Below are 19,666 nucleotides of genomic sequence, written 5' to 3' on the forward strand. Positions count from 1 at the left end.
CCAAACAAAAAAAAAAAAAAATAAATTTGGTTTCAGGAAAATCATGTATTTTTTCCACAAAAAACCCTCAAAACACACACACACACACCGCACACATACGCACACACACACACACGCAAACACACTTACACACAACAGTAAGCCATATATTCATTCACACCAGTATATCTCCACTTCTCGTCAGACACGATTCTATACTTTTGCACCGTAGTTGTAATGAATTAATGTACTGAATACAAACCAAATACACACGGACAAATTCGTTAAATTCGAAACACCCATATTATGACATTTTGAAATTTGTCTCTTATTTGTCTCTAATGAAACAGAAACATCAGTCGTCATCACATGATAAAAGTTTATGAAAATTAGAAAAAGTGACGATGTCATTGCCTCACAAATATCACATTGGCTTGAATACAAATCTATATACTACAGTCTCTGAAACGAAATCTGAAGAAATTGCATGCTTCGCATCAATAACCGGACTTACAGTGACATATCAAGAACAATCATGACTTGATGAGAATCCACGATTTGTTTTACCATCAATCAAAAAACGAATGTATAAATTTCTATGAACAAATCCATGACAGAGTTAATAGGATATAACACTTACTTTACACAAGTAACTGTGACCGATTTCATTGTTTGGAGTAGCACTCGATTATGAAAAAGGAAACACACACAACACACACACACACACACACACACACAAACACACTTTAACTCTTTCTACCCAAATTTTCTGTTGTATGAATTTTACTCCATTTTACTCTTTATATTGATTCCAACATGAAATGAACTTTTTACTTCAATGCCAAAAATTGCATCTTTGCCTTGGAATTTCCTGTTGGAGGAAATATCCTGATAAGGATAACAACAAAAAAGTTTGAAGTATGCAAAACATTTTGAAAGGTGAAAACTTAATTTTAACCTTACCAAAAGAAATACGAACAAGGCAAAATGAGGTAAGAACGATTATTTACAAAAGCACATATTTTACAAATGTTATACAGTTGGGCCTACTGCCCTGTATTCAAATATCTTCTATACTTATTTACTTTGAATGATCTTTTTTTTTCTAAAACCACACATCAAGGTAATTTGAAAAAGAGTTGGTATTTGAAAAAATGCATACCTTAAGTACTTTAGTGTATTCAGATATCAAAAAGGTATGTTCAGAAAGATTTAAGACCCGGACACATCGGTCAATATGCAAGCACATTCATAATGGGATATTCTTCGACACACCCAATTTGTTGAAAAGTGAAAATGGCAATATACACGAATCTATCCATTTTCTTCAACAACAACAACAACAAAAAAATCAACTTTGAATAATTTTTCGTCTTGCCTTGTCAAGGTTGCAGACAAACATCTAAAACTACAGCATTCATATATTGTTGGAAACTGCTGTACTTGTTGAAATTATCGGTATCTTACACAGTAAGCCTATATTTTACGAGAACGATTTAAACGAGAACGTGGAAACATTCTCAATTTCCACTACTAGTATTTGCAACGAAGATATCCCAAAGTTAAAAGATAGAATTCAATATTTGCATTATATGACTCTTTTTTTTTTCTTCAAGAAGGCACCAAAATCATGTCTAATGCACCAAAGTTTGAAAGCGAACGTCAAGCGCCTATGATTAAAACCACTGGTAAATACCAAATAGTGAAAGTGAAGTTAAAAAAGTCTTCAGCAAGAACGCAAGAACAAATCTGCCGATCAGAACTTGTTAAGATGCATCTCGTTAAGGTAGGTTCACTCCTCCTTTCTGCGGAACTGCTCCCTACTCAGTCGTCCGGGGATGCCGCTTAAATCGATGGAGGTATATAACGTTTGACTAATATACCTGATCTGATGGGGCGGGCGACACGCGCACCTTGCGCATGTTCAGCGTGGATGACTTTGTTCGTTTCTCCTAAGAAAAGAATGTGACATTAGAAATAATGTCAAGAGTAGATAGAAATATTTCAAAATGTCAATATATATGTATTTATATATATACGAGTATATATATATATATATATATATATATATATATATATAATAAATATTGTATATGTTCATTCATTTATTCGCTATGTTTACATTGATTACATTTTTTTTGGGGGGGGACAAACTATGTGCATTTTTTTCCTTTGCCTTTAATTCACATGCTTGCGACGTTCGTGTCATGCTATGGAACTACAAAAACTACAAAGAATAACAAGTAAGTAATATTAGCAATTACATCTGTTTATGTGCAAATAACAGTACTTCATCTGATAAATAAAACTGAATTTTCAATTCACCACGCCGAAGTAGCAATAGCAAAGGCGATAATAATGGTTTACAGACTTACTTCAGACGACGAAAAAGTAGCTGCCTGGCTGTCACGTTTCTTGCGGATCCTCTGCTGAATAACACCGCGAACCTGCACACAAGAGTTCACAAACTTTTCTTTAGCAAAAAAAGAAAAAAATGAATAATTAAAAATAAATAAATGATTATAACAGAAATATGGGAAAGGAAACACAATTATATTTTCATGTCGAAAACGCAAAACACTTGACACCATGACACTTGTTTTTACTTTGGAAAGGGAATGAGGTTTAAGAAGGAAACCCAGTGCAATGTAAAAATAGCATATATATATGTATATATGTATATATATATATACAGTATACATATATATGTCTATATATAATATATATATACATATATATACATATATGTGTGTGTATATATATATATATACAGTATACAATGGTATATGTATATGTGCGTACGTGTGTGTGTGTGTGTGTGTGTGCGTGTGTGTGTTTGTGTGTCTGTGTGTGTGTGTGTGATGTAGGGAACATGTTGATTTTATATGATAAGAGCGGATAGGAACAAAAGGATTTCTACTAACTCACCTCCGAATTCATGAAGCAGTAGAACAAGGCGATGAAGAATCCCTGCAAGAGTGCATAAATTTTAAAACGAAGAAAGTAAATAATTACGTGGAAGCTGAAACTGTTGTTTGTTTGTTTGTTTGTTTGTTTTTTATCTTAGAATATGAACAAGCGCGTTTGACAAAGTTTGCCATATTGATTGAGGTCAATCTGATGCGAGGAGCGGCGATGGAGACAACGGAAATAAACATTGATCACTCCTCTTGACCTTTACTATATAAGGATAGGTCGCAAGCCATGTGTGACAAACGACGACAGCTGTCTAAATTGACTCTTTAGATGTATTTTGGGGGAATATGATGCGAAGAAAACGTGTCATCTTAGAAATGCCTATATATCAGAAGATGAATTTTTCACTGACACCAATCAAAAAAAAAATGAAACTACGAAGAAACGGTTAATAAGTTATAGATAGCAAGATCTTTATCCGCAAAAGGCGTTAAACTTAATAATAATATTTGATTTATAAATGCATTGATTATGGTTATACGTTATGTTGGACTGTACCTTATATCATCCATTTTTATATAATTTATCAAAACACATTTAAATGTCATTTGTTTTAAGATAAACAAAATTAATTTATAAAATCAGGATAAGGAGAAAAAAATTTGTGCACCTGCAGTGTACCAAGGACGCTGAAGAGGATTTCAAAGGCGGGACCAAGGGCCACGAACGGTCCGACCAGCCACGGGACACCAAGCAGTGGCATGAGGAGCATAGAGCTCCGCACGCCAGCCCTGAAGGAGGAAAACATCATGATGAGAGCCATTGTTAAGCTTCTCGCTCTGTTGCCATGGAAACACTTGTGTGTGTATGGAACACATTGGGAAGACGATTACGTACATTCCAAACATACTTTAAAACTTAACCTACATGCAATATACTTTGGCTTTCTCCACAGACTTAATCTGGACACATTTCTAACTGTTCCTCATAGAGTGTCATGATGGCTCTTAGTTTGATTATTCTCAAATCATTTCTTTAAATTCTGACTCAGTTTCTCATTAACATAGGTATACACAGATAACAAAGTTCATAAAAACTGTCCAGACTTGGGAAAATTACGATTGTTACTCAATCGTCTCCAATATATCACGTTAATCAAGAATTGTTTCCTTTCATCTCCTTTCGTATCCTTCCATTATTTTCTATGCACGAAAAAACAACAATAGTGTGCCCATTACAATTGAATGCATTCTCATACCCTAGGGATAATAGCCTACGAAGTTTGGTGACATATCTTACCGTGTTTTACAGAAAAAGACGAAAATGTTAAAATTTCGTCCCAACTGGATTTCGAATACTGATGATAATGACAGTATAATAGTGGACTCCGAGAGAGCAGCAAAAGTAAAATGTAGCGGGAAAATGTATTCGGGATAATTCTGACTGAATAGACTAACATCAGCGAGTCAAATGCTTTGACACTGATGTTGAGTGAAAAACTAGATCATGCACTTAATCAATTAGACTTACTTTATGAGGTTGATTTTGCCCATCTCCTTTTGTTTCTGAGAGGCTACGATGACGGTCTTGATCACAAGGATCAAAATTACCACGTTTGTCTGCATGAGAGACCAAAATAAAAATTACGTTTACGTCTTACGACAAACGCAAACGAGGGTTGTGATATGTTGTGCGTTGTTTCATGTCATATCTTGTTAACTCTGAATGAGTTATCACATTATATTTGTTGAACTATATGACGCAGGTATGAATTGAAAAACATAGTTTTGACGGTTAATATACCTGATATGCTGTACCCATTACATTTTGTATGTGATGTTTCATCAGCAAAAGCAATTCTTTGTCTTATTCGTGTATACGAACCGCAAAATATATTTCATACGGGACAAAATGAGGATAGCTTGGAATAACAAGACGTGCGAAATCTCGCGATGCAATTCAGATTCTAAAATTACATGTCATTCATGCCCTTACCAAGAGAATCGGAATAGCAGGTGCAACGAACGCCCAGATAGAGCCGTCTTCTACGGACAACCAGCACCTACGGGAGGGAAAAGAAATGATCGAACAAGACCAGTGATGAAGACATAAGTCTGAAGCGTATATTGCTTATCTCCTCCTTTAACTACTACACGACTTGTCGTATTATAAACTGCTTTTTGAAAGCATTAGTGAAAATTGTTTCCATCCTATTTTACAGACAGGTACCTAATAAGAAAGTTTATTGTGCTAAGAATGGAATTTCAATAGTGTTTCATAAAACATAAAACTAAGATTCCTATTCATTTTTTTTTCTGTTTTTCAACACATGTGGGATAGAGTAGGTTGTATAAAGACAAACGGACACGTCAAACCTGATTGCTTTAAAAATATTTTTGTCGTTATAGGGAATTTATTGAACTTATTTTTTTTTTCTGAAAGAGATCCTGAAAATAATGTTATCTGGTGCCTAGAGATGCAACGATAATAAAAATGACTTACGCAGTCCCCACACCGTAGCTTTGAAACCGGAGACTACCAGTAATCCCTACAAGAAAGGCAGGTATACCTGTTGGCCAAAGATATGGGGAGAGTTAATAACTTTAAGCAAAATAGAAAAGTAAATTGAGTTCCGTTGTCAATATTCTCTCGTAGTGTCGTTTCATAACATGAGTTCTGTACTGTATCAAGCGCGTTGGATGTCTTCACAAGTCATGACACGCCTTCATTTCGACAGTATTTATTTGGCTCTTTTCTTCTTCTCCTTCTTTCGCTCCTGCTGCTCCTCCTCCTCGTCCATGTCGTCCTTTGGCGCACATACTCAGATATTTCTGTTATGTAGTTTACACTATCATGCATACGGAAATTCGTGTCCTTTATACAATCGCGCAATTCATCGTCTGCTGCGGTGATGAGATATAACTCAAGTGAAATCTTGATGTCAGTTTAACCCTACCATTACTACTGTATACAGTTTGTGTAGAGTTTCCATACACTGTTCAGATGGTGATCCCGAGAGGCTTACCCCAGCCCACGACGAAGTAGAGCCACGTTCTTGGTCGCTCAGATTCAAAGACCTTGATGATCTGCCGGTAGAGATGCACCCCCTCAACGAGCATCCAACAGACAACCGCAGTGTAGAAAAATTGTAACAGGAATGCCACAGCTTTGCACGCAGCCTGAAGGATATGCGCAGAATGTAGACAAGGGTAAACGAAAAAGCAATAAGGCACGAATATACTTTGTTAGATTTTAAAAGTTATTGTTAAAAGCCACGACTGAATGAAGATACGTCTAATATAACAAACAAGATGATTTTCAGAGAAAAAAAAAACAATTTATAGGCAAAGTCAAAGTGAAGAACATATATAGGCCTAATGGTACGGTATATTAACCTTTTTCGCTTGACTCATGGCATCTCTCTCTCAAAGGCCCAGTCACACAATAGCGTATAGAGTAAACTTGTAGAGATTTTTCTCAAAATGTGACAAAGTCCATATACACAATCAAATTCGTTCATATTCTGTCACATTACGAAGTCCTGGTGCATATAAGACAAGTGCCCAGCGTATGGGGGAATGAATGCTTTACATATTTATAATATGATGAAGAAACTCACATACAACATGCGAAATATTCACACACAGAATTGTCAGCGTTTATCGTATTGATCAGTGCCTGTCACACGATATGACACTTGGGCATAACAGGGGCGTCACCAGCTTTTTTTCAAGGGGGGTGCGTTTTGACACTAAATGTTTACGATATTTTTTGGACAGACATTTGGAATATAGGAAGCTCTCAATCCCTAGACTTTTACTGTTTTTTGAGGGAAACCAAGCGGGGAAAGGGCACCGGCGTAGCTAGGATTTCATCTTGGGGGGGGGGGGGGGGGGGGGGTTAGTATGCGAAGGAGCGAGCAAGGGTGGGGGGAGGGTGTGGAAGTGCCGGAGGGGGTTGTATACCCCTATAAATGGATTATGGAATGACGGTGTGAAACGACAAATTACTGGCAGCGATATCAGGAGAATGGCATAACGACTACATGCGAGCGAGGGGAGCGAGCGAGCTTGAAAATTTTGACATTTTACAGTCCAAAAACTGCCGTTTGTAGCCATATTCTTTTGCTTTGTAAATTAAGGGTGGCGCACCGGGCGCAACTGCTGGCAATTACTGGCAGCAACATCAGGTGAACTGCATAGTAATTAAATGCGAGCGAGCAAAGAGAGCGAGTTCTGAAATTTTGACATTTTACAGTCCCAAAACTGCCATTTGGAGCCATATTTTTTCGCTTTGGAAATAAAGGAGGCGTGGGGGGCGCAACTGCCGGTAATTACTGGTAGCAACATCAGGAGAATTGCATAACAATTAAATGCGATCGAGCGAGCGAGCGAGCGAGCTTGAAAATTTTGACATTTTACAGTCCAAAAACTGCCGTTTGTAGCCATATCTATTTGCTTTGGAAATTAAGGGGGGGGGGGGGGGGGGCGCACCGGGCGCAACTGGTGGCAATTACTGGCAGCAACATTAGGTGAATGGCATAGCAATTAAATGCGAGCGAGCGAAGAGAGCGAGCTTGAATATTTTTGACATTTTACAGTCCAAAAACTGCCATTTGGAGCCACATTTTTTCGCTTTGGAAATAAAGGAGGGGTTGGGGCGCAACGGGGCGCAACTGTCGGTAATTACTGGCAGCAACATCAGGAGAATTGCATAACAATTAAATGCGAGCGAGCGAGCGAGCTTGAAAATTTTGACATTTTACAGTCCAAAAACTGCCATTTGTAGCCATATTTTTTTTTTTGCTTTGGAAATCAAGGGGGGGGGGGGGCGCACCGGGCGCAACTGCTGGCAATTTTACTGGCAGCAACATCAGGTGAATGGCATAACAATTAAATGCGAGCGAGCGAAGAGAGCGAGCTTGAAAATTCAGTCCAAAAACTGCCATTTTGAGCCATATTTTTTCGCTTTGGAAATAAAGGAGGGGGGGGGGGGGGGGGTGGCGCACCGGGCGCAACTGCCGGCAATTACTGGCAGCAACATCAGGAGAATTGCGTAACAATTAAAATAATGCGAGCGAGCGAGCGAGCGAGCTTGAAAATGTTGACATTTTACAGTAAAAAACAAACAAACTGCCGCTTGTAGCTATATTTCTTCGCTTTAGAATTTAAGGGGGCGCATCGGGCGCAATTGCTGGCAAATACTGGCAGCAATATCAAGAGAGCATAATGATTACATTCGAGCGAGCGGAATGAGCGAGCTTGAAAATTTTGCATTTTACAGTCCAAAAACTGCCGTTCTTAGCCATATTTTTCGCTTTGGAAATTAAGGGGGGGGGGAGGTGCAATGGGCGCAACTGCTGGCAATTACTGGCAGCAACATCAGAAGAATGGCATAAAGATTAAATGCGAGCGAGCGAAGAGAGCGAGCTTGAACATTTTACATTTTACAGTCCAAAAACTGCCGTTCTTAGCCATATTTTTTCGCTTTGGAAATTAAGGGGGGGGGGGGGGGGCGCACCGGGCGCAACTGCAGGCAATTACTGGCAGCAACATCAGAAGAATGACATAAAGATCAAATGCGAGCGAACGGAGCGAGCGAGCTTGAAAATTTTGACATTTTACAGTCCCCAAACTGCCGTTTGTAGCTATATTTTTTCGCTTTGGAAATTGAGTATACATTATGAATATAAGAACGACCCAAGTCCAATTTTTGGCCAAATTCAGTTTGACATGGAAAATTGTAGCTTATGCATGGACTCATCTTGTGTATAAATGATAAATCCTAATTACCCCCAGAAGTGCCTGAAATGAATGAGTTAAATCTTATATTAATGTAAGAATGAAGGACTTGGGTCATTCTTACATTCATATAATAGCGCCCTCTCTCATCCTTCTCCCATCTCTATAGCAGAATATCATGTATATGAATCAAAGAACGACCCAAGTCCATATGAATCAAAGAACGACCCAAGTCCACCACACAAAATGGCCTCTCCACATTTAATGTAAAATGTTAATTGTCCTAATAATATATGTTCTAATTTGTATTACAATGTTGCCTTCCCATCACAGTTAAATAGAATATTATTGGACAAATAAAAAAGATATGAAGTTTTTTTTTAGTTTACTCGAAATGATCTTCCATGGACTTGGGTCGTTCTTATATTCATATACTCAATTAAGGGGGGGGGGGGCGCACCAGGCGCAACTGCCGGCAATTACTGGCAGCAACATCAGAAGAATGGCATAAAGATTAAATGCGAGCGAACGGAGCGAGCGAGCTTGAAAATTTTGACATTTTACAGTCCCCAAACTGCCGTTTGTAGCTACAAGTATATTTTTTCGCTTTGGGTACACTGCGCACATCCTGCTTATATGCAGAATGCCAACCAGGAATCACACTCTTTTGTCGGGTCCGGGCTTTTTGAACAATGTTTCACACTATATACCTGTTTAATTATGGTTAAAAGAAATCATAGAAAGATATCTTATTTCTGGATCACCCTTTCATTCAAAAGCAGTTTACTAACACTTGAACTACTATTTCGGGAAATCCTTCTTTTTTTTAACCAGCGGATTGGGAGGGGGCGCACCCCCCCCCCTCTCCGTAGTTACGCCATTGCTTTTGGGTGAGATAATTGGACAGATTTCTTGAATTCTAACAAAAAAACAAGAAAATCTTTTCATCGCGGGAATTATGATTATGTGGGGTGGGGCAAATGGTGCGCTTGCCTTCCAATATTTTCATGGGGGCAACATTTTTGTTTTCTTTCAAAAGCAAGAAAATCTTCTCATTTCGGGAATTATTAATTACGGGGGGGGGGGCAATTAATATGCTTGCCCCTCCATTTTTGTTCTTTTTTTTTTAATGAGGCTAAGGCTCGCTCTTGGGCTGGCAATATGGATTGGTCAGAAGTAACGTACATAGACCCTACATACTTGTAAGTAGCACACGTACATGCAAACGTGTATAAGTGCTCCGTATCGTACGGATGTACAGTACGGTCGATAAATAGTAAACACTGTAGAATACTAATAGATATGTATAAAATCAGTGCTGCCAGAACCAGGGGTGCGAATTGTTTTTGCCAACGAGTTGTGTGTGTGTGTGTGTGTGTGTGTGTGTGTGTGTGTGTGTGTGTGTGTGTGTGTGTGTGTGTGTGTGTGTGTGTGTGTGTGTGTGTCCCTGGTGCAAAATATATTTAAAACTAGAGAGGGGCCGTCAAAGGCGGCAGACCCACGCCTAAGTACAAAGTCGGGGTAAACATAATGTGCATTCGGTCATCTACCAGAATTCGGCCACTTAATTGCCAGTGTGCTTTATCACCAGCCAGTGAGTTCTACCAAAGATCGTACACTGAAGTGTACGATCTTTGGTTCTACAGTCACATCACACGCAAATCACATCATTACACATACGGTATTAACACTCATTCACGTACAGGAAAGTCCTTAAGTCTCCTCCAAAAATCCATCGAAAATCCCAAATTCCACCGTCAAAAGTGCAGAATCGGAACTTTTCCAAGCGCGCGCGAATTAAGTCCAGTTTTAAGAGTATTGTCTACGCGACGGGTCGCGGAAAAAGCGCTAAAAATCGAGAAATACGCCGTTTTCTTGCGGGATATTTTGATTATAGCAAGCCGAGAGTGTGATGATATCAAAGGTCGTATGAGTGTACGATCTTTGATGGTATCCACAAAAGCAAAAAAGAAAAACAAAATTTACGTACCCCCTAGGCAAGCTTAGGCAATTACCCCTATGATTAGTGTCTACGGGAATTATTCAATGCAAGGGTTGAATGCAAATGTCTACTGCACCAGTATTCGGCCACCAACGAGCGCCGCAACGTCGCCGGTGCAATTTTGCACCAACAGTGTAGAGCGCGATGCATTTTCAGCGGCCCTGCACACGCATTGACATTGAGCACGCATATCGTGCAGTGTGACTGCGACCGAGCAAAATGCTCCTCCAACGAAAAAAACAATCAATGTTAATTTGAAAAATCATCAAAATACGGGCCAGTTTGTGATGACGGAGAACGAACTTTCATAAATCTAGAAGGACATAGTCCCTCAAATAGGCCTAAACGTAAATTTCGGAATTCTTACGAACATTTGAGCAGCGAAGTCGGATTGTTGGGGAGTTTATGTGTTCGTATGGTAGCGGAAAATCGCAAAGTGAGAAACGGGAAATTTTCGGAATGGTCACTATACCATGGGGTCAAAACTTCAAGGTCACACAGAATTTGCAAGGGTCAACCGATTATCACCAAAATCTAATCGATTCTTTCCTGTCATTATCCAAACATTCCCTGAACATTTCGTGCAAATCCGTTTACCCGTTCTCTTGTTATCTTGCACACAAACAAACAAACAAACAAACAAACAAACAAACATACAAACAAACAAACAAACAAAAAAACAAAAAAACAACAAACAAACAAACAAACAAACAAACAAACAAACATACGGAACCCTTTACATAACCCCCTGCCGATTTTCATCGGCGTGGGTAATAAAAAAGTAGAAAAGAATAATTATTTAGCGTCCGGCGTTGAGGTCGCTCGCAGACTGATTTTTTTTTTTTTTTTTTTCTTCTTTTTAAGGATCTGAAGGGGGGTGCGTTCGCACCCAACGCACCCCCCCTGGTGACGCCCATGCATAATCAATGAAAAAGGGGGCCCTACCCAGCCTAATGATACGCACATTATGCGAACGTTGACGTACCACAAATATAATGAATGGAACGCAAGTCAAACACGGATATCACAAAAGAAAACTTTAGACACCCACATTTTCAAAAACCTACTGGCTCTATAGCTAGGCCTATATTGTGCGAAAGGATCGTTATCTTTATGGAGTGAAACAGGACATTATCTGACGATTATCAAATCTAAAGCACTAATCGCCAACCAACTATTGCATACTATTTGAAATTAAAAGAAATGCGCTGAAAATACATGAATTCATCGTCAACTGACTACGGGAGGGGATTATTCTAGAATCTGCGGTATATCAGTATCAGTAATGCCCTGTAAGCCACAACTACCACGATGACACAAAATGTACAACTGACCGCGTTGCTGGTCTGGTCTATTCCGGCCAGGAAGATGATGTCCGCAATCAGGATGGCCACCATAAGATTGGCGTGGACAATGATGCGGTCAGCAGTCAGGGAGAGCCTTAGGAAATCAACATCAAAGGGGTAACATTATCTGGAAGTTTCCTTTTCTTTTCTTTTTTTTTGTGTGGAGGAGGGATGAGGTTGCAAATGCCACTTGAAGAAACTTCTCGTACTGCATGATGATACGCAGGCGTGTGAATACACGATAAAGAAAATGTTCATATTCGACTCTGATCGTACGAACTCCAAGTAATTCGTGAGGGCATCATATGCCATCGTACAATACCCCGATGGACTTTCTCAGGATGAGGTAGCAACTTAGTGAGCGCCGTCAAAATCTTTGGCAAGCCAAAAAAAAAAAAAAAAAAAAAGCTCGAAAAACATGCGAAGGTTCTTTATACGTATATTAAAGATTCACATCTTCGTGTAGCTTTGAAGTGTGGTATGCGTGTCATTCTGTAGGCATCGGCTGTTGGTTGGCTTTTGACCAAATTTGGAGACAACTTCGTAAGAAGTTGAAAATTTGTATTCGTATGACTTCTTGTGTCAATAATTTTGGGACAGTGTAACGCCACCCTATACACAACGATTTCGATAAGCACGAATGCTGGTGCACACAACTTCTTATTTTTGGATCTACAGTGTGAAAATACAATGTCGAAAGAATCCGTCTCAGTACAGTCCGAATCTATCAAATTATACAACAAATAAGTAAACAAATAAGCACCGAAGTTTCTTTCTGTTGTTTGTTGCTACGACAGTTATGTATAGTGCATTGATTAATATTCTATTAAGAACGAACGACAAGAAACACAAAACAAAAGTTTGTTATCATTCTAAGTCTTGTTATCATTTTGTACTATCAATATTAACTTTCAAAACTTGTTACTCTTCATTATTGTCACAATATTTTACAATATATAGCATTATAAATGTGTGTGCTCTATTCATCTGGTCTAAGTATCTAACTTACTTACGTCTGTGCTAAATCATTCGGTAGAAAGGATTACCAGCTCATGAATATTGATTATTTTGACAGATCTCAAAAACATTCGCGCTCGGCTCTGCTTACTCACGAATGTCAGGTCATATAATAGTATACCAACAGCCGGAGACAAGCCCAAAGTGTGAGGTTCGATTCTCTTTGCTCGCGAATTTCAGCGCTAATAGCAGTGAGAGCGCCTTTGAATAAAGCAATAGGGAAAGATATAAACTTTTTTTTTTTGGGGGGGGGGGGGGGGGGGGAGGGGGGCTGAACACCTCTGCGAGACGTTTGGCGTACCTGAGGAAGAAGAAGATGACCAGGCTGATGCTGAGCGTGGCGATGGATAGTGCGAGACCAACTTTGGTCAGTATGTCACCGATTGGGTCTTCCTTCTAAAAAAATGATAGTAATAATGATCATGATATACCATCAGTAAAAAAAAACAAAAAAAACCACCAAAAAACAAAACCCCCAAAACACACACACAGTCACACACACACACACACACACACACACACACACACACACACACACACACACACACACACACACACACACACACACAACAAACTCGAATCGAAACGAGCAGTTTCCCGGAAAGAATTGGATTGTAACGGATCAATTTTGAATTGTACTGATTGTGTAATGCCAAGTGAATAGTGACATCGCATAATACACAGCTATGACTGGCACAGGACGGACGGAAACTGTATAAACGCTCGCATTACACATTAGGGCCTGCGCGTGTAGGCCTAGTTTACACCCTTGGTGTTCACTAAAGGGAAATATTGATATCATGAACAAAAACGAACTAATTTTGGAGCAGATTATATTAGATTATACACTTTTCATTTATGACAGTGGCGTGATAAAGTGCCTTAACTATGGCCACTTTCTGAACCATTGAGAAATTATGAAAAAAAAAACCCAAAACAATACAAAATCTCCTCGAACGAAAAAAAAAGTTGACATAAATAGTGAACGTCGTAAAACTGCAAACAAGTCAAAATATCTGATGTAGAACCAGTCGGCTTCTGTAAGATTGACCATGCTATTTCGTTCTCTTCATATGACCACTGCGAACATTTATCATACCTTTTCCTTATGTGCTAAAGAAACTGCACATCTTTTAAATGTGAAAATTTTCATTAACAATCACAAAATCATATTATTTTTTGTCTCCATAATCATTTCCTTTCTCACAGGCGAGAGTCGTATGTTTGAGTGAGTGATATGACCTTGAGCTTCCCCTTGGAGTATTATACACTGATTACACATATCTATGCGAATTTACCCCGTCATCAGGAGTGACCCTCATGAGAACAGCAAAGCTGGTCATGTGACTGCATTCACACGTCGTGGCGGTGGTGGCGCTCGACTCTTTCGTCACGCAGCCCAGCGAGTTCCAGCTCCTAATTACAAAAGTGAACCAATATCAACAAATCCAAAATTTTCCTCATAAACAACAATAACAAGATCATTGTTTGGTATAAATGACTGAATTTGAATGATACAAATCTTAGAATCATTAGATTAATTTCGTAAGAATGAAAGATAGCATTGAATTATGAACGTTAGCAACGCTGGCGGTAATCAAAGGTGACATGTGTAAGTATAGTGACGGTGGATATTTGACATGGAATCAAAAAGCCATGACACGAATCATTCTGTCATGAAAATCTCGAACTGTGCCTATACTTGCAAATTAGTGAAACTTGATACAAAAGATAACCTTTCAAAACAATGTTGCTGTGTTTTCGACACAATTTTTTTTTCTCTCTCTAGAGGTACAATAGGTATATGTATAATGTATACAAGGAACAGAAATGAAACTCGACAATGTGCAGCACATAGTTGTGCATTTCACGATTTGCCTTCGATCACATTTTGTATTGCTAGATAATGTCATTTCTCGCATCGTAACGATCAAAAGAGCGGTTGTTCTCACAATCTCATTAAAGTCGCCCTTTACAGAGATTTTTTTTTTTTGCTTGCTGCAAGATAGTTTACACGAGGCGCAATATTGAAAGACTATATCTGTCAAAGCTAAAATAATTTTGAAATGCTTTACCTGTTTCTGACATCCCAGAACTTGCAAGATGGATCCAAATACGACTCAAGATCGGGCTAAGCAGAAAAGCAACCAAACAAAGAAACCCTGACTTAAATGAAAGCAAGTATTATCGAGCAGACGGCTGAAGATATGGGATATGATTTTCTTCTATTTGTTTCCTTCTACACAGTTCATCGTGTCACTGTTACCAAACAAGGATAGCCTGGTGGTAGTGTCGCTGCCCGGAAAGCAGTAGATGGCAGGTTCAATTCCCGCTGAATCTTTTTTTTCCCGACATGTTTCTTAAAAATGTAGATCAGCAGTTGATCACTAGTAGTTATTTGTTTTTCTAATGTAAATTAAATCGTATCAATCTTAACGCATTATTCCTATCACACAGAAGGGCAAAAACGAACGAGAAAGAGAGAGAGGGAGAGAGAAAGAAGGAGAGAATTTTTTTGGGGAAAACAGACTCATCTCGACATACTATCTTCAGTTCGACATCGAAGGAGAAATCTGTCGACACCGACTCGTTGCCAACGAACACGGAAACGGAAATGACGTCACTGGCCACTCTCCGTCCATCATCGTTCAGTTGTCTGTCCCTTTTGAGGTCGTTGACGATTGTGCTCAGTGTGGTGTACGTCCAAACCCCGACAGTGACCGATGCGTTAAAAGCACCTGTAAATTATGATCAAAATCATGTATGGTTATACAATGATGAAACGTTTGTTTGTTGGTATAAACGAAGGCAAAATTGTCCATCCTTTCGCGGTGTGTTCAACGAAGTTATTGTATTTTGTATATTCGATTGTAGCTCTTTTTGAAAATTAATACTCCTATATATCTATAAAAGGAACGAACAATACATTCTGACACAAAGTACGGTAATCTATTCCCTGTATCATAGCTCATCCGTTTCTACTTATGGTATTAAAATGTGAATGATAATCGCGAATCCTCTCTCAAGCATATCCACCTGTCTACAGGTCTATAGGCCTATGTCTATCACTCCACGGATCAACTCAACTGACAGATTACGAAGCAATGTTTGTTTCTTTCTCTCTTTTCGTTTTTCCATCTGAGAAGGTGGCCGGATAGCCCATATTCAGCTACAATAAGCTGGTCTTCCATGGGGTCCAGTTGGATGTGAGGCAGGACTACTTCACCGGGTTAAATACCCTGCCCTTTGCGATGAATGAATGAAGCGGGATCTTTTACGTGCATGAGTTGTGACTCTCTCACAAACGGGACCTACATTTTTTTTTCATATCCGAGGGACACAGTGTTTTGCCTCTTACTATATTACAGGGGATGGTATGATAACGCACAACATAGTTCAATGGGACCCGAATCCGGGTCCTTTGGATCTGAGGCAGACGCACTGTACCGACTCACCGCCCTAGACAGTGTGTAGGCTACAACGCTTCGGGTTTTCAGCATTCAGCACTCAAAGCACACAAGAGGGTAAATTCAGAGTCAGGAGCATCAACTCCTTCATCACTGTGATTCAACGAAATTTGATGTGACATGATTTCATTGCTCACTGCCATGCATAAGGTAGGAAAAAAAAAGAGACTGCCTAATAGCAAGGAATGCGAGACCGTTGTGAAACTCCAAACACACATGAATTAAAACATTTATGACTTGTCGCACTAAACGGCGCAAAAAGCAAACACAGAGGAAGGTAGCAGCTCAAGCGAGGCTTAATGTGCATGCAACTTCAAAGACAAATGTACCACGATATGAATACTAAGTACTACATCATTTCGTGAAGAGGTAGCTAGTACTTACTATGATTGCCGATCTTGTCGCATAATGTTTCTGCCGGTATGGTGTAGGTATTCGAACGGAGCCTATAGGACCAACCGTACGCGCACGCCTCATCTGCGGAGATCTTGTCAATCTCGAGATCTTTATGTGTTTTTGTTTAAAGAAAAGGTGAATAATGTATATAAGAAATGATATTGACAATAATATCCGAATCTAGCGTGAGAATACTTGCGTTCCATATTGTAGCTCCAGGAGTCTTAACAGTGTATAATTATTTTTCAATTTCAATTTCAATTTTATTTTCGTATTTCTCGATGGAAAATATCTGGTATATAACAAAATATAATAATACAGAATGTCCAGCTTGGATACATGAAGAAATAGGAATACAAAAAATAATACATAACGGTCGATGTGTCATTTTCAATCAAAGTAAAGGATGCAAAGAGAAATACGATGGAACCTACTAAAAAACAAAGCTTGTTGAGTGTAGGTCCCAACAAAAGCCTAGTGAGGGGAACAGGATGAGGAGCACGGGTACAATTAAGACCAAAAGTAAGGATAAACAAAAGAGAATGACTGTTAATACTCGGGGCACAGAAGATTCTTCTCACATGTATTTATGTGTGTGATAAAATGAGAACAAGTATAAAAACCACATGCTGCACACTATAGCAGTTGCTCTAATAGCAATTTTGACATGGGAGTGATAATGACGTGAATACTAAGTACTACATAATTTTAGGGTTTAAACATTCCGGCTTCCATAGACACGGGGAAAGATTTGAAAAATGGAAAACATGAATCAATTGCAATTCCTATATGTGATATACCAGCCAACTGCAATGACGCATAAAAGAAAGGAAAGAAAGAAAGAAGGGGAAGCTATGACGCTATGCGACACGACCAAGGTCTTACTAAAAGTGGAAGGAAAAACACCAATGGGCAGGAATTTGAAAGAGCATGCAACTAAAATGTATATGCATGAGTCTGTTCACATGGCAACAACCGAGTAGTATAAGAGAGCAGCCATGAGCATAACAAAAAGGAATGTTAGTGCACTTGTGTGTTGTAGCTATTCAATACATGCTGTCTGAGTTTACGCTTAAAGAATGATAATGACAAACAGCTTTTAACCTCTGTTGGGAGATCATTCCAATATTTAGGACCTGTATACATAATTGTGTTTTTAGCGAAAACTGTTCGAGTTCGTGGAAGGTGATAAGCGTCACTCTGGCGAGTTGGATAGTGGTGGACGGAATTGTTTCTTATGAACATCTGTAAAAAAACATCAGGAAGATCTTTTGAGGAAAATTTATACATAAAAATACCTAAGTTATTACCAAACAAATCTATCAGTATTAAAATCTTATTTTTCTGAAATAAGGCGTTTGTGTGAGATAAATACCCAGCATGGTTAATAGTTCTAATCGCTCGCTTTTGAAGAAGAAAAAGCGAATCCAGCAAGTATTTAGATGCGTTACCCCATGCAAGAATTCCATAGTTAAGATATGGGGAAATCATGGTTGAATATACAATCTGCAAAATATGGTTGGGCAAAAAATGTTTCAGTTTGTTTAGGATTCCTGTGTTTCGTGACAAAATTTTGCTTATAAAATTATAGTGAGTTTTCCAGGAGAGGTCGCTATCGATGTAAAGTCCTAAAAACTTGATACTATCTACTCGGGTTAGGTTGATATCATTAATCTTAACATCATCAGGAATAACTTGCAAGGAATTGCTAAATAACATGTAATGTGTTTTATCAACATGTAATGATAACTTGTTAGCGTAAATCCAGGACTGAACAGATTTCAATTCATTATTCATTATACTTAACAAGGGTATTGGGATTGCGGTGAGACAGAAATAGATTTGTATCATCAGCAAAACAAATAAAAGAAAGAATCTGTGACGAATTTTGGAGATTGTTGATGTACAGGATGAATAAAAGTGGGCCAAGAAGATAACCCTAGGGGACACCGCGAGAAGTTGACGTCATACCTGACTCATAACCATTTATTTAAACAAATTGTTTTCTGTTTGTGAGATAGTCTCTAAACCACTCTAAAGCCCTCCCACGGATACCGTAATGGCTTAACTTATAATGCAAAATATGATGGTCAATGGTATCAAAAGCCTTCAAAAAATCGAGAAAAACACCGATGGTGTGGGAAGCATCATCTAAAGAATGAGCTACTTTATCAATGAAGGCTAATAATGCGTGGGTTGTGCTATGCTGTTTTCTGAATCCAAATTGGAAATTGGAAAGAATATTGCAATTAACAAGAAAAAATAACAAGAAAAAAAATTATGCCGAATTAAGTAGGCCTGCGTATATCAAGTGTTCAAACTCTGAAGAACTTCATATTGTGCATTCAATTCATATGGAATTGATGAAGATTCCCCAAGTATACGATTCTGAATATAACTACTCTTTTCTATTGCTCTTCACTATCTTTTTTTTAAACGGAAATCATGCATGAAAATAACAATACGTGTATCTGACAACAAAATAAAAAGCAGTACATTCGTAGTACGATAATCACGACAATCTTTAGAGTTTGGACGCTATGAGATCAAAGGAATCGACGATACATTAATGTTTCCAGGTAAAGAGAAAACAAAATGGAGGAGCCTGCCATCTATAAGGAAGTGTTTGATGGTGATGGCATCCTCAAAAAACAAGGCAAAACATAATAATACATATACAAAAATGGGCAATGTGCCATTGAATTGTCTTGTGCTACTGTCCCTGCATACTAGGCTGATACTATCTAACCGTAAGGCAATAAGGTTGTAAAAGCCAAAACATCGATGACATTGACCGGAGGG

General features: G+C 38.7%; 1 protein-coding gene across 1 annotated transcript; it reads right to left on the reverse strand.

Annotated features, from left to right (window-relative positions):
* Positions 1 to 1,853: 1,853 nt before the first annotated feature.
* LOC139735307 (latrophilin-like protein LAT-2) lies at positions 1,854 to 16,615 on the reverse strand. The gene is made up of 14 exons (XM_071646064.1): positions 16,606 to 16,615; positions 15,546 to 15,739; positions 15,077 to 15,132; positions 14,300 to 14,417; positions 13,303 to 13,397; positions 11,973 to 12,078; positions 5,921 to 6,074; positions 5,398 to 5,464; positions 4,891 to 4,957; positions 4,426 to 4,514; positions 3,566 to 3,686; positions 2,908 to 2,949; positions 2,355 to 2,426; positions 1,854 to 1,931 (listed from the first exon to the last, which is right to left on the reverse strand). The coding sequence occupies exons 1-14, from the start codon at positions 16,613 to 16,615 to the stop codon at positions 1,854 to 1,856; spliced, it is 1,269 nt and encodes a 422-aa protein (XP_071502165.1).
* Positions 16,616 to 19,666: the final 3,051 nt, after the last annotated feature.

This window comes from Diadema antillarum, unplaced genomic scaffold (assembly GCF_040938485.1).
Source record: "Diadema antillarum isolate AM-2024a unplaced genomic scaffold, OU_Dant_1.0 seq00000569_RagTag, whole genome shotgun sequence".
Lineage (NCBI taxonomy): Eukaryota > Metazoa > Echinodermata > Echinoidea > Diadematoida > Diadematidae > Diadema > Diadema antillarum.

Coding starts and splice junctions, on each gene's coding strand:
- LOC139735307 (XM_071646064.1), bottom strand. Junction 6,075..11,972: donor TAGACCAGACCAGCAACGCG/GTCAGTTGTACA, acceptor CATATCCTTCAG/GCTGCGTGCAAAGCTGTGGC. Junction 2,950..3,565: donor GCGTCCTTGGTACACTGCAG/GTGCACAAATTT, acceptor GCACTCTTGCAG/GGATTCTTCATCGCCTTGTT.